The following is a 12,594-nucleotide window of genomic DNA, read 5'->3' on the forward strand; positions in this document are numbered from 1 at the left end:
GAGAAGATCTGGTCTAAACTAATGTACCATACAACACCAAACGAACGCTTTTCCACCTTCAAGCCTCAGAGCGACAAACAACAAAGAACCACTCACAAACTCACACAAACAAATGAACCCAAAGCCTCAAATAATCAAACAAAACGTTCACGCCCACTTCAGAAGAACATTATTTTCTTGAATGTAGAAAGTGTTTAGTCCATTTTTAGTTCAGTGTCACATCATTTTGTAAAAGCAGAATTCTGTCGTCTCTTTGTTTTCCAGCCTCTGCACTTCGCTTCGCCGTATTCGGGAAAAGTTTTGAGGACAAGACGACTTTAGCAAACTTCATCTCAGGACCCAATGACTCCAGAGCAGACCTCAGAGCAGACCTCAGAGCAGACCTCAGAGCAGACCTCAGAGCAGACCTCAGAGCAGACCTCAGAGCAGACCTCAGAGCAGACCTCAGAGCAGACCTCAGAGCAGACCTCAGAGCTCCGACCAACGTTCTCCTCCAGTGTGTACGAGGCACGTGGAACCGCAGGCCCTTCGTCATCTACAAAACCCAAGACAAGGTTTCCCTGGACAAAATAAAACACGAAATCAAGCAGTGCGTTGCCAGTTGTCCCCCGGGTCCAAACGTCCTGCTCCTCCTGGTCGATCCAAACAATTTCACCGAGTTGGACAGTGAAAAACTTCAGTACACCCTGGGCTGTTTCGACAAAGACGCCTTCAGATATTCTCTAGTGGTTTCTACAAAAAAGAGCACGAGTCTGAACATTTACGTGACAAAAATCATAGAGAAGTGCAACAAACGGCACGTTAAAGTCCTGCTGGACGCTGATATGGATCCCACTTATGAAATAAAGGAGCTGATGTTCAGAGCCGAAGATCTCGTGAATCAAAACTACGGAGAACATCTGAGCTTGAAAGGAACGCAGGAGTACGAGCAGATTCCAAAGTTAGAACCAGAGAACGTGCAGAGCAGATACGAGGTGGCGGAGATTCCACCTCTACACGAAGAGATGGACAATCTGTATCTGTCTCCTCCGAGCTCGCTGAGGGACGCGAGGCCGAGGTACACGCTCGCCATCGACCCCAAACTGAAGCAGCGCCTCTTAATGTTTCAGCAGAACAACAGCCTGACAGACGAACAGAAGATCCAGCCCCAGAAAAGAGCGCGGAGTCTGGGAAACATCTGGAACGAACAACAGCACGAGGCAGAAGCAGCACCGGCACCGTCAGCACCGGCCCACGAACACCAGACCGGACCACCTTTGAACGTTGTGCTTTATGGAAGGTTTGACAGCCTAAAAGCATCAGCTGCCAGCGCAGTCTTGGCTCAAAAACATTTGAACTTGTCTCATAAAAACCAAGCACAGGTCTGCGGTCACACGGTGTCTGTCGTGGACTTACAGAGTTTGTGTCGGAAATCTACAGATGAAGCGAAGAAAGAGGTGTATAAGTCCATCTCGGCCTGTCATCCTGAGGGGGTCCACGCCTTCGCTCTGGTTCTGCCGGTTGGGCCCAGCAGCATAGAGGACAAACAGGAGTTAGAGGTTCTCCAGAGCTCCTGTGGACCTCACGCTAACGCTTTAACCATGATTCTGTTCACAGTGGACTCTGAAAAGGACGCTGTCGCCGTCAGTAACTACATCCAGTACAACACAGAGATACAAACCCTGTGCCACAGTTGTGCGGGGAGATATTTTATATTTAACATGAATGACAACACACAAGTCCCAGAGCTGCTCAGGATGGTGGGGAACATGAGCCAGAGAAAAACCTTTTCCAAGGAAGATTTCCCCAAACCTCCTGTGAACACGGTCACACGAAAATCATCTTTGGACAAAGTGAGAAACAGGAGATACTCAACTCCAACTATAAAAATACAACAACTTCTAGCACAGTCACAACATCGAGATCATTATGATTTTCCAAAAGCTCCGCCTCTGAGAGTGGTGATGGTCGGGAAAACCGGCTCTGGGAAAAGCGCCACAGGAAACACCATTTTAGGACGAGACGAGTTTTCATCCAGAGTATCTCAGAATTCTGTGACGCGATCGTGCAGAAAAGCAGAGGGGACGGTGGACGGGCGGTCCATAGAGATCGTGGACACGCCCGGTCTGTTCGACACCACTTTATCAAACGCTCAGGTCCAACAGGAGCTGGTGAACTGCATCAGCCTGTTATCTCCCGGACCACACGCCTTTCTAATGGTGCTGCAGATCGGACGCTTCACCAGAGAGGAGCAGGAACCGTCAGACTCATCAGAGAGTTCTTTGGGAGACAAGCTCTGAACTTCATCCTCGTCATCCTGACAAAAGGAGACGACCTGCGAGACACCAGCATCGACACTTACCTGGAGAGGGGCAGCTTCATCTGGTCGGTGATCAAAGAATGTGGAGGGAGGTTCCACGTCTTCAACAACAATGACCGAGAGAACCGCCAGCAGGTCCGAGAGCTCGTCCACAAAATCGACTCGATGGTGAAGGAAAACGAAGGAGGCTACTACACTTCAGAGATGTTCGAAGAGGCAGAAGACGCGATAAAGAAAGAGACTTACAAAATACTCAAGGAAAAAGCTCCAGAGTTCGAAAGACTGAGAGAAAAACTAGAACTGGAAGTAATAAAGGAACTCAAAGAGGTGCAAAAGTCGTCAAACACAGATACGTCTGAAGAAACTTTCCAAAAACAGCTCCTGGAATCGGAGGAGCGATGCAGGAGGGAGCAGGAGAGGAGGCAGCGGGAGCAGGAGCAGCGGGAGCAGGAGGAGCAGATGAAGAAACTGGAGGACGACATAAAGAGACGACAGTTCAAGATGAAGCGCGAAACTTTACGGAAGCAGATCGCGTCGGATCAGAGTAAAACGGCTCTCCCCGAAATGAGGATGATGACGGCGGCGCTGGAGGAGATGAGGAAGGAGATGGAGACGTGGGAGAGAGAGCGACGCGAGTGGTGGGAACAGCGCTACGAGGAGGACGAGCGCCGGCGATCAGAGGAACGCCAACGACTGAAAGAGTACGAGGAGGAGCGTCGAAATTACGAAAAGGAACGAGAAGTTTTCAACGAGCGACGCAGAGAAGAAGATGAAACTCGGAAGCAACAGGAGGAAAACCTGCTGAAGAAACATCAACAGGAGCTGGACCGGATGAGGCGAGAACACGAGGCCGAAGCCCGGAGACAAGCCGAGAAGAACAACGAGTTCCAGCGGAAGTACGCGATGGACTTCATGGAGGAGCTGCGGAGACGAGACCTGGAGATGGCCGACCTGAAGGAGAACAGCAAGTTGAACCACACGGTGATGCTCCAGTACATCACGCGAGACAAAACGCAGAAGGACAACTACGTGTGGCTGAAGAAGAGGCACGCGGCCGAGATGAAGGAGCTGAGCCGGTCGAGCTTCGGGAAAGATCAGGAGCGGCAGAGGAGGGAGCAGCTGCAGAAGAAGCACGAGGCCGAGGTCCAGGTCTGGATCAGGGACAGGGTGGACAGAGCCGTGGACAACCAGGCCTGCGTCATTCTGTGAACCACGACCAGGACTATTCAGACGATCATCCCAAATACAGACCACGAAAATATGAAAAATCAAGACTCCAAATATTCATCCGATCATCAGAACTACGGTCCATAAAAGTATTGAAAACTTTGACTCAAATTGACACAAAAACTTGAAACTTGAGTCATTTTCCACAGATACTAAAAAGTCCCACTGACAGAACAGAGCAGAACCTGTCCTGAATGTTTTTAGACCTGGTTTAGTCCTGGTTTTAGTTCTGCTTTAGACCTGGTTTTAGTCCTGGTTTAGACCTGATTTCAGTCCTGGTTTAGTCTTGTCTTAGATCTGATTTTAATCTTGGTTTAGTCCTGTTTTAGTCCTGATTTTAGTCCTGGTTCAGTCCTGTTTTAGTCCTGATTTTAGTCCTGGTTTAGTCCTGGATTAGTCCTGGTTTAGTCCTGGTTTAATCCTGGTTTAGACCTGGTTTAGTCCTGGTTTTAGTCCTGGTTTAAACCTGATTTCAGTCCTGGTTTAGTCTTGGCTTAGTCCTGGTTTAGTCCTGGTTTAGTCCTGTTTTAGACCTGATTTTAGACCTGGTTTAGTCCTGGTTTAGTCCTGTTTTAGACCTGATTTTAGACCTGGTTTAGTCCTGGTTTAATCCTGGTTTAGACCTGGTTTAGTCCTGGTTTTAGTCCTGGTTTAGACCTGGTTTAGTCCTGTTTTAGACCTGATTTTAGACCTGGTTTAGTCCTGGTTTAGTCCTGGTTTAGTCTTGTTTTAGACCTGATTTTAGACCTGGTTTAGTCCTGGTTTAGTCCTGGTTTAGTCTTGGCTTAGATCTGATTTTAATCTTGGTTTAGTCCTGGTTTAGTCCTGATTTTGGTCCTGGTTTAGTCCTGGATTAGTCCTGGATTAGTCCTGGTTTAGACCTGGTTTAGTCCTGGTTCAGTCCTGGTTTAGTCCTGGATTAGTCCTGGTTTAGTCCTGGATTAGTCCTGGTTTAGACCTGGTTTAGTCCTGGTTCAGTCCTGGTTTAGACCTGGTTTAGACCTGGTTTAGACCTGGTTTAGTCCTGGATTAGTCCTGGATTAGTCCTGGTTTAGACCTGGTTTAGTCCTGGTTCAGTCCTGGTTAGTCCTGGATTAGTTTAGTCCTGGTTTAGACCTGGTTTAGTCCTTTAGTCCTGGTTTAGTCCTGGTTTAGACCTGGTTTAGTCCTGGTTTAGTCCTGGTTTAGACCTGGTTTAGACCTGGTTTAGTCCTGGTTTAGACCTGGTTTAGACCTGGTTTAGTCCTGGTTTTAGTCCTGGTTTAGATCTGGTTTAGTCCTGGTTTAGACCTGGTTTAGACCTGGTTTAGTCCTGGTTTAGACCTGGTTTAGACCTGGTTTAGTCCTGGTTTAGACCTGGTTTAGACCTGGTTTAGTCCTGGTTTAGACCTGGTTTAATCCTGGTTTAGTCCTGGTTTAATCCTGGTTTAGTCCTGGTTTAGTCCTGTTTTAGACCTAGTTTAGACCTGATTTTAGTACTGGTTTAGTCCTGGTTCAGTCCTGGTTTAGTCTTTAGTAATTGACTAAATGTAAAGTGGAGCCGTTTAAAGTCACACTGTGGAACATTCCAGACAGAACAGTGACGTCTTTATATTTTTTCGTTTGTTGTTGAATAAATATTTGTCTCGTGTCGTTTAAAACAAACGTCTGAAGCTCGTTTCTGTGACGTTTAAGATTCTTTAAAATATAATAAAACGTTTAAACAAAATTAAGTATTATTTTTGATCCTCTGGTCCAACATAAATTTCTCCCAAGATTATTTTATGACATTTAAACTCTTTTATCCAAATGTAGGACTTTTGTATTTATTTATTTTCACATAATCAATCGATCAATCAAACTTTATTTACAGAACTGTTGACAGATAAACACAAGATTGTCCTGAGATTTAAAACAGTTTGAGTTCAGAGTTTACGGCTGATCAGACTTTAAAAAGTCCCACTGACAGAACAGAACCTTTCCTGAATGTTTTTAGACCTGGTTTAGTCCTGGTTTAGTGGTTTAGTCCTGGTTTAGTCCTGGTTTAGTCCTGGTTTAGTCCTGGTTTAGTCCTGATTTAGTCCTGGTTTAGTCCTGGTTTAGTCCTGGTTTAGTCCTGGTTTAGACCTGGTTTTTAATCCTGGTTTAGTCCTGGTTTAGTCCTGGTTTTAGTCCTGATTTAGTCCTGGTTTAGTCCTGGTTTAGTCCTGATTTAGTCCTGATTTAGTCCTGGTTTAGACCTGGTTTTTAATCCTGGTTTAATCCTGGTTTAGTCCTGGGTTTAGACCTGGTTTAGTCCTGGTTTAGTCCTGGATTAGTCCTGGATTAGTCCTGGTTTAGATCTGGTTTTTAATCCTGGTTTAGTCCTGGTTTAGTCCTGGTTTAGACCTGGTTTAGTCCTGGTTTAGTCCTGGTTTAGACCTGGTTTAGTCCTGGTTTAGACCTGGTTTAGTCCTGGTTTAGTCCTGGTTTAGACCTGGTTTAGTCCTGGTTTAGTCCTGGTTTAGACCTGGTTTAGTCCTGGTTTAGTCCTGGTTTAGATCTGGTTTTTAATCCTGATTTAGTCCTGGTTTAGTCCTGGTTTAGACCTGGTTTAGTTCTGGTTTAGTCCTGGTTTAGTCCTGGTTTAGTCCTGATTTAGTCCTGGTTTAGTCCTGGTTTAGACCTGGTTTAGTTCTGGTTTAGTCCTGGTTTAGTCCTGGTTTAGACCTGGTTTAGACCTGGTTTAGTCCTGGTTTAGTCCTGGTTTAGTCCTGGTTTAGACCTGGTTTAGACCTGGTTTAGTCCTGGTTTAGTCCTGGTTTAGACCTGGTTTAGTCCTGGTTTAGTCCTGGTTTAGTCCTGGTTTAGTCCTGGTTTAGACCTGGTTTAGACCTGGTTTAGTCCTGGTTTAGACCTGGTTTAGTCCTGGTTTAGTCCTGGTTTAGACCTGGTTTAGTTCTGGTTTAGTCCTGGTTTAGTCCTGGTTTAGTCCTGGTTTAGACCTGGTTTAGTCCTGGTTTAGTCCTGGTTTTAGTCCTGGTTTAGTCCTGGTTTAGATCCTGGTTTAGTCCTGGTTTAGTCCTGGTTTAGACCTGGTTTAGACCTGGTTTAGTCCTGGTTTAGATCTGGTTTTTAATCCTGGTTTAGTCCTGGTTTAGTCCTGGTTTAGTCCTGGTTTAGACCTGGTTTAGACCTGGTTTAGTCCTGGTTTAGTCCTGGTTTAGACCTGGTTTAGACCTGGTTTAGTCCTGGTTTAGATCTGGTTTTTAATCCTGGTTTAGTCCTGGTTTAGTCCTGGTTTTTAGTCCCGGTTTAGACCTGGTTTAGACCTGGTTTAGTCCTGGTTTAGATCTGGTTTTTAATCCTGGTTTAGTCCTGGTTTAGTCCTTGCTTAGTCCTGGTTTAGACCTGGTTTAGTCCTGGTTTAGTCCTGGTTTAGTCCTGGTTTAGTCCTGGTTTAGTCCTGGTTTAGTCCTGGTTTAGTCCTGGTTTAGTCCTGGTTTAGTCCTGGTTTAGACCTGGTTTAGTCCTGGTTTAGTCCTGGTTTAGACCTGGTTTAGTCCTGGTTTAGTCCTGGTCTAGTCCTGGTTTTTAGTCCTGGTTTAGTCCTGGTTTAGTCCTGGTTTAGTCCTGGTTTAGACCTGGTTTAGTCCTGGTTTAGTCCTGGTCTAGTCCTGGTTTAGACCTGGTTTAGTCCTGGTTTAGTCCTGGTTTAGACCTGGTTTAGTCCTGGTTTAGTCCTGGTCTAGTCCTGGTTTTTAGTCCTGGTTTAGTCCTGGTTTAGTCCTGGTTTAGACCAAACTTAAAACCAGTTTGTGTTTATTATTAAAAGGACAAATTCCTCTCAGATCAAACAGATTTAAAGTATTTTTATCTAGAATTGAACATCTTTGAATTGATCATCAGGTCGAAACATAAACCAGTTTGAAGTTTGTTCGTCTGCAGAACAGTTTAATTAAAATCTGCTTCAACATTTGTGAATTGATCTTTTGGACGTTTGAGTGTTTGGTGTTTTTAACTTGTAAAAATAAAACTCACATAAACATAAGAACCTGAGTTTGTTGTTGTTTTGTTTTTTGTTTTTTATTGTTCCTTTTGTCACAGAATAAATGGATGGTATCGTGCGCTGGTTTCACTCACACGAGGAACCTGAAGCTCGGACTTTCAGTCAGATGTGATGAAGAGACTCAGATCTGAGATGAAGACGATAACAACAACAACAATAATAATAATAATAATAATAATTCTTTTTTCATCAGTCAGTAAATGAAAAATCAAAATGTCTCTGTCACTTTCACAAAAACCTCATCACTCGTGTCTCCCTCACATCCACAGTTTAGTTTCTCTCACCGATTCTGCAGAAATGACAGATTATTTATTTATTTTATTCATTTTTTAAAATCATTTTTAGCTTTTTGCAATTCGACACTTTGTTTTTACTCTTGATTTATTGTCTTTTATTGTTTTCATTTGTCTGTGCAGCTTCATGTTTATAAAATGTGCACAGCAAAAAATGGAGGGTTAAAATTTCAAGATGAAATAACACCAAAAGTGTTAATTTAACTATTTGAAAGTTAAATAGGGGTTGGAGTTGGGGTTATTTCCCAGAGTTGATTTGGTTGAAGTTAATTCAACTTCTCTTAGTGTTAATTTGTCTCCACCTCCACTTCAAACTCCCTCCAGAGAAGAACCAGTTTGAACCAGTTTTGTTCATAATTTCATCTTAAATCAACTCAAATAAAGTGTAAAAATAAAACCCCTCTGTGTGTTGTTGAGTTAAATCAGATTAACTCTACAAAGTGTTATCTGTTTACTCTCTAAACATTAATATAACTCTGGGTTTGGGGTTAAACAGGAACTTTGGTCCAGTTTTACTTCATGAACTTTTACAAAAGTGTTAAATTAACTCTAGAACAGAGTGACTCAAATAAACTCTGAGAAAATGTTAAATTGATTCTGTGAGAGTTGATTTTAACACTCTGTTTTTTACTCTGTGTGCTTCATCTACAACACTGCAGTGTAAATATGACAGATTATAGCAAAAATGATCATTTCCATCTGTACTATATTATTATATTATTACTTAGTAGATTTATTACTACTTTAACAGGTTTTACATTAAAATTCATTCTCTTTGTAAAACACACATGTTCTTGCTGGTAGATTTAATATTATTATTATTTTTATACCTGAACGTGATGTAACACGTCTCTGTTCTTTGGGCAGAAGCAGGTGTCAGTGTTTCTTGGTGATTTTCAGATTCTAGTCGTGACGATGACGCCACAAAGTCTGAGTTCAGATGCACCTGAAGTGACACAAATCTGATGTTTTGTCTCTTTGTTTCTGTATCTGATCTTTTCAGTCTGAACCACACAGATGTGATGTTTTCACATGTGACCAGGACACTTGGATCTGTGCTCCTGAAACTGATCCATATCTGATCTTTAACATGTGACTTGAGTGTGAACAGTCAGGTCACATTCATCCACCTACACGTCATCAACAAGACACAAACGTCACTATTCTGCACTGAAGTAGAGAAAACTGTTCATGATCCATGTGACTGAAGTGAAGCACATCTCCACTCACCACAAAACACCACCACCAAAAACCTGCTCCTTCTCCTTCTCAATCTCCTCCTTAAAACAAGTCAGTTGTTCATGTTGTGGCTCCGGTACGAGAGGAACTTTAAAATCTCCAGGTGCTCGATGCTGCGTCCATGTTTGTTCAACTTGTGTAAACACAGAGACGCTCGCTGCGGTTGACGTCGTCGTGTCTCCAGTGTCACATGTGGGACACTTTTGGACCGTTTAATGTTCACACTGGAGTCACATACAAGTCACATTTAACTGGAAATGTGAACCACCTCGAAAAAACATCGGATTTCACAAAAAAATCAGAATTGAGCGTTAAACCTGCAGACTGAACGTGGCCCAAGTCCTGGTCACATGTGAAAACATCACATCTGTGTGGTTCAGACATGAAAAGATCAGATACAGAAACATAGAGACAAAACATCAGATTTGGGAAACTTCAGCTGCAGTGTGAACGTAGCCTTAGTGATTTAGAATTTTAGTCTCATGTTGTTCCTTTTGTTGCTTTTTGTTCTCGTGTTTTGAGAGTCCTGGGTGAGTCGGGTCTATAATGTGCCCACAGCGCCCTCTTCCTGCCGGGCGCGGCGCAGGTGCTGCTCTCCAACAGGTGGAGCAGGTTCTGTGTTCTGTCGGGAAATGACTCAGGGGAATTTCCTTCAAATATTTTTAGATCGACTCAGGCGCTCGCCGTCCCAACCCAAACTCTGCACATGTGAACGCAGAAGAAGAAGAAGAAGAAGAAGAAGGAGGAGGAGGAGGTGAGTCCTGCAGATCTACAGATAATTTCAGTTGTTATGAACTGCTAAAGATTTGGTTTGATAAATGGAAGTAGAATCAGTCACAGAACCGTCCCGGGTTTATTACGATGGTTAATTAGTCGTAACAAGTCGAGCTGGTTCTTTTTTTTGTGTCGGGGAAACGAGACGCACGATCTTAAACTCGTCCAGATGGTTTTAGTTCGGCGCAGACGTCGGAGCGTGAGGCTGTTGTCGCGAGGATCAGACATAAACACGAGGGATTTGTGTCTCATCTTTAACAGAATTTGTGAGTCTGACGTGTAAATGTGTTTCAAAAGACTTTTAAGGCTCAAACTCAAAGACGGATCATAATCGTGCACATTACAGATTGTAAAAAGAACTTTATTTAGTCCTGACTGATTTATAAATGTGTTCTTCAAGGTTCACCGTGCAGGGTTCCCACGGTCATGGAAATCCTGGAAAAGTCATGGAATTTTAGTATCTCTACAGGCAGTGTTGGGAAGTTTACTTTTCAAATGTAATCCCCTACAGATTACAGATTACACACCCCAAAATGTAGTTTGTAACAGAATCCATTAAATTACTTCAAGTGAGTAATGTAATCTGATTACTTTGGATTACTTGATTTGCTGTAGAGAAACAAAGACGAGGAAATTGTAACATCAAATATTTTGTCCGATAAAATAAAATAAAAAGACCAAACTTTACTTAAACAAATTAAAAAATATTATTGGGAGAAAACGAAGAAACACGTCCACACAGGCACAGTCCTGTTAAATCCTGGTTTAGTCCTGGTTTAGTCCTGGTTTAGATCTAGTTTAGATCTAGTTTAGTCCTGGTTTAGTCCTGGTTTAGATCTGGTTTAGACCTGGTTTAGATCTAGTTTAGTCCTGGTTTTAGACCTGGTTTAGTTCTGGTTTAGTCCTGGTTTAGATCTAGTTTAGACTTGTTTTATTTTCCGGCAGTGAGTGGAATTACAAAAAAAAAAAAAAAAAAAAAAAGATTTAGCCCAAAAAGTAAAAACAGTAAAATCCCTCTGTTTAATCCACTTATTTGAACAAAGTAACTGTAATCCAATTCCCACTCACTGAAACAGTAACTGTAACTGAATACAGTTACTCATCATTTGTACTCTGATTACTCCGGTACATGTAATCTGTTACTCTCTGACTCTGTTCTGATTATTTGTGAACATTTGCACCTTTTGTTTTAAAGAGACGATAATAAAAACACCGACAGGATTTAAAATGTTTAAAAACTATAATGTGAGAGGAAAGAGATTTAGATTTACTTCAGATTTAGTCCTAAAAGTCATGAAAAAGTCATTGAAAAGTTTTGAAAAGCGTGGGAAACCCTGACTGTGTAACTGTTCGGTCTGGTCCCGGTCTGGTCTCAGTCTCAGTAGCGCTCTGGTCCCGCTCTGGTCCCAGTCTGGTCCTGGTCCATTTGAACCAAAAGCTCTTAGTTGGGTTGGTTTTCGTTGGTGTGAAAGTGTCGTGGTTCTTGAGTGTGGACGACTGGATCAGCTCGTCCAGACCTGGAGTCCACAGAACATCTCACTTTCCCCACACGGAACCAGCGCACAGACGATGACACGGAACCACTCGGACCACTGGTCCTGGTCTCAGTCCCGGTCTGGTCCCGGTCTGGTCCCGGTCTGGTCCTGGTCTGGTCTCAGACCTGGATCAGTCCTGGTTCAGTTTGACATCTCAGTCACTGAAGTCACGTAAACAGGAAACGGTCGTTATCTGTTTTTTTCCATTTTTCATTTAAACACAAAATTGAAAACTGAAAAAACAAATCATTATCTGTTTTTTCATTTTGGTTTTGGAGACAAATAATGAAGAAAACTGTTGTTTTATCGTTTTCTTATTTTTGGTTTTATATTGAAAAACGAATGAACGAACGACACATGGTTTGTTTTCCCAGTGGGACGTGTCTATGGACAAAGTCGATCTTTTCAAGTCTTTTGAACCATTTCACTTTTGTTTCTGGTTCTTTTATTGTCATATTTTAGTTTTTGGATTCGGACGTTGTAACTGTGTGTTTGTTGGATCGAAACAGCGGAAAACGACTCAAGAAATGAACTTCGGAAGTTTACAAAGTCCATAAGTGCAAAAGTGAATCAGATGGAGCAACAACAAAACAAAATCCTGTTTGTTAATGTAGAGGAGCAGAAGACAAACAGACTGAGCTGCACTTTCTTGTTCTTGTGGTTTTACACAAACATCATGTCTTGGTCTTTGCAGTGGAAGGTGTTTCTTGGTGAACAGTTGGAGACTTTCACTTTGGTGTTGACTTTTTAAATTTGTAACCAAGACTGAGTGAGGGATCAGGGTTTTGTTTTGTTGTCGTTCCACATACAAAATGTTCTCTGTAAACTCGGGATGATTTAGTCAGACAAATGTTTCCTTTTTGGTTCTTCTGTGGATCAATCCTGCCCATCACCTTCACCTTTCACTATTTTTCAATTCTGTTGGGAAGAGAAACAGTTTGAACAGAGGTTTGAGTCACACACATCTGATAACCCAAACTTCCAAAGCCCGTTTCTCGAGTCGTTTTCCGCTGTTTGGATCCAACAACCACATGATTACGACGTCCGAATCCCGAAACTAAAATATGACAATAAAAGAACCAGAAACAAAAGTGAAATGGTTCAAAGACTTGAAAAGATCGACTTTGTCAATAGACACGTCCCAAAACAAACATGGAGGTTTGATGTTCACTTTTTCAGAAAATCCTTCTCAGTCTGGAT

General features: G+C 42.6%; 2 protein-coding genes across 2 annotated transcripts in view; one reads left to right on the forward strand and one right to left on the reverse strand.

Moving 5' to 3' along the window:
* Positions 1-3,683, forward strand: part of LOC129411235 (uncharacterized) — a 10,278-nt gene extending 6,595 nt beyond the window's left edge. Inside the window, 2 exon segments of the mRNA XM_055161446.1 lie at positions 265-2,232; positions 2,235-3,683. Of these exon segments, the coding sequence (XP_055017421.1) occupies positions 265-2,232; positions 2,235-3,508 (3,242 nt within the window). The 3' untranslated portion in view covers positions 3,509-3,683.
* prdm6 (PR domain containing 6) overlaps positions 1-12,594 on the reverse strand; it is a 182,688-nt gene that overhangs the window by 74,135 nt on the left and 95,959 nt on the right. The gene's annotated exons all lie outside the window — the stretch shown is intronic.

This window comes from Boleophthalmus pectinirostris, unplaced genomic scaffold (genome assembly GCF_026225935.1).
Source record: "Boleophthalmus pectinirostris isolate CB_2022bp ecotype Guang Dong unplaced genomic scaffold, ASM2622593v1 HiC_scaffold_4, whole genome shotgun sequence".
In the NCBI taxonomy this organism is placed as follows: Eukaryota; Metazoa; Chordata; class Actinopteri; order Gobiiformes; family Gobiidae; genus Boleophthalmus; species Boleophthalmus pectinirostris.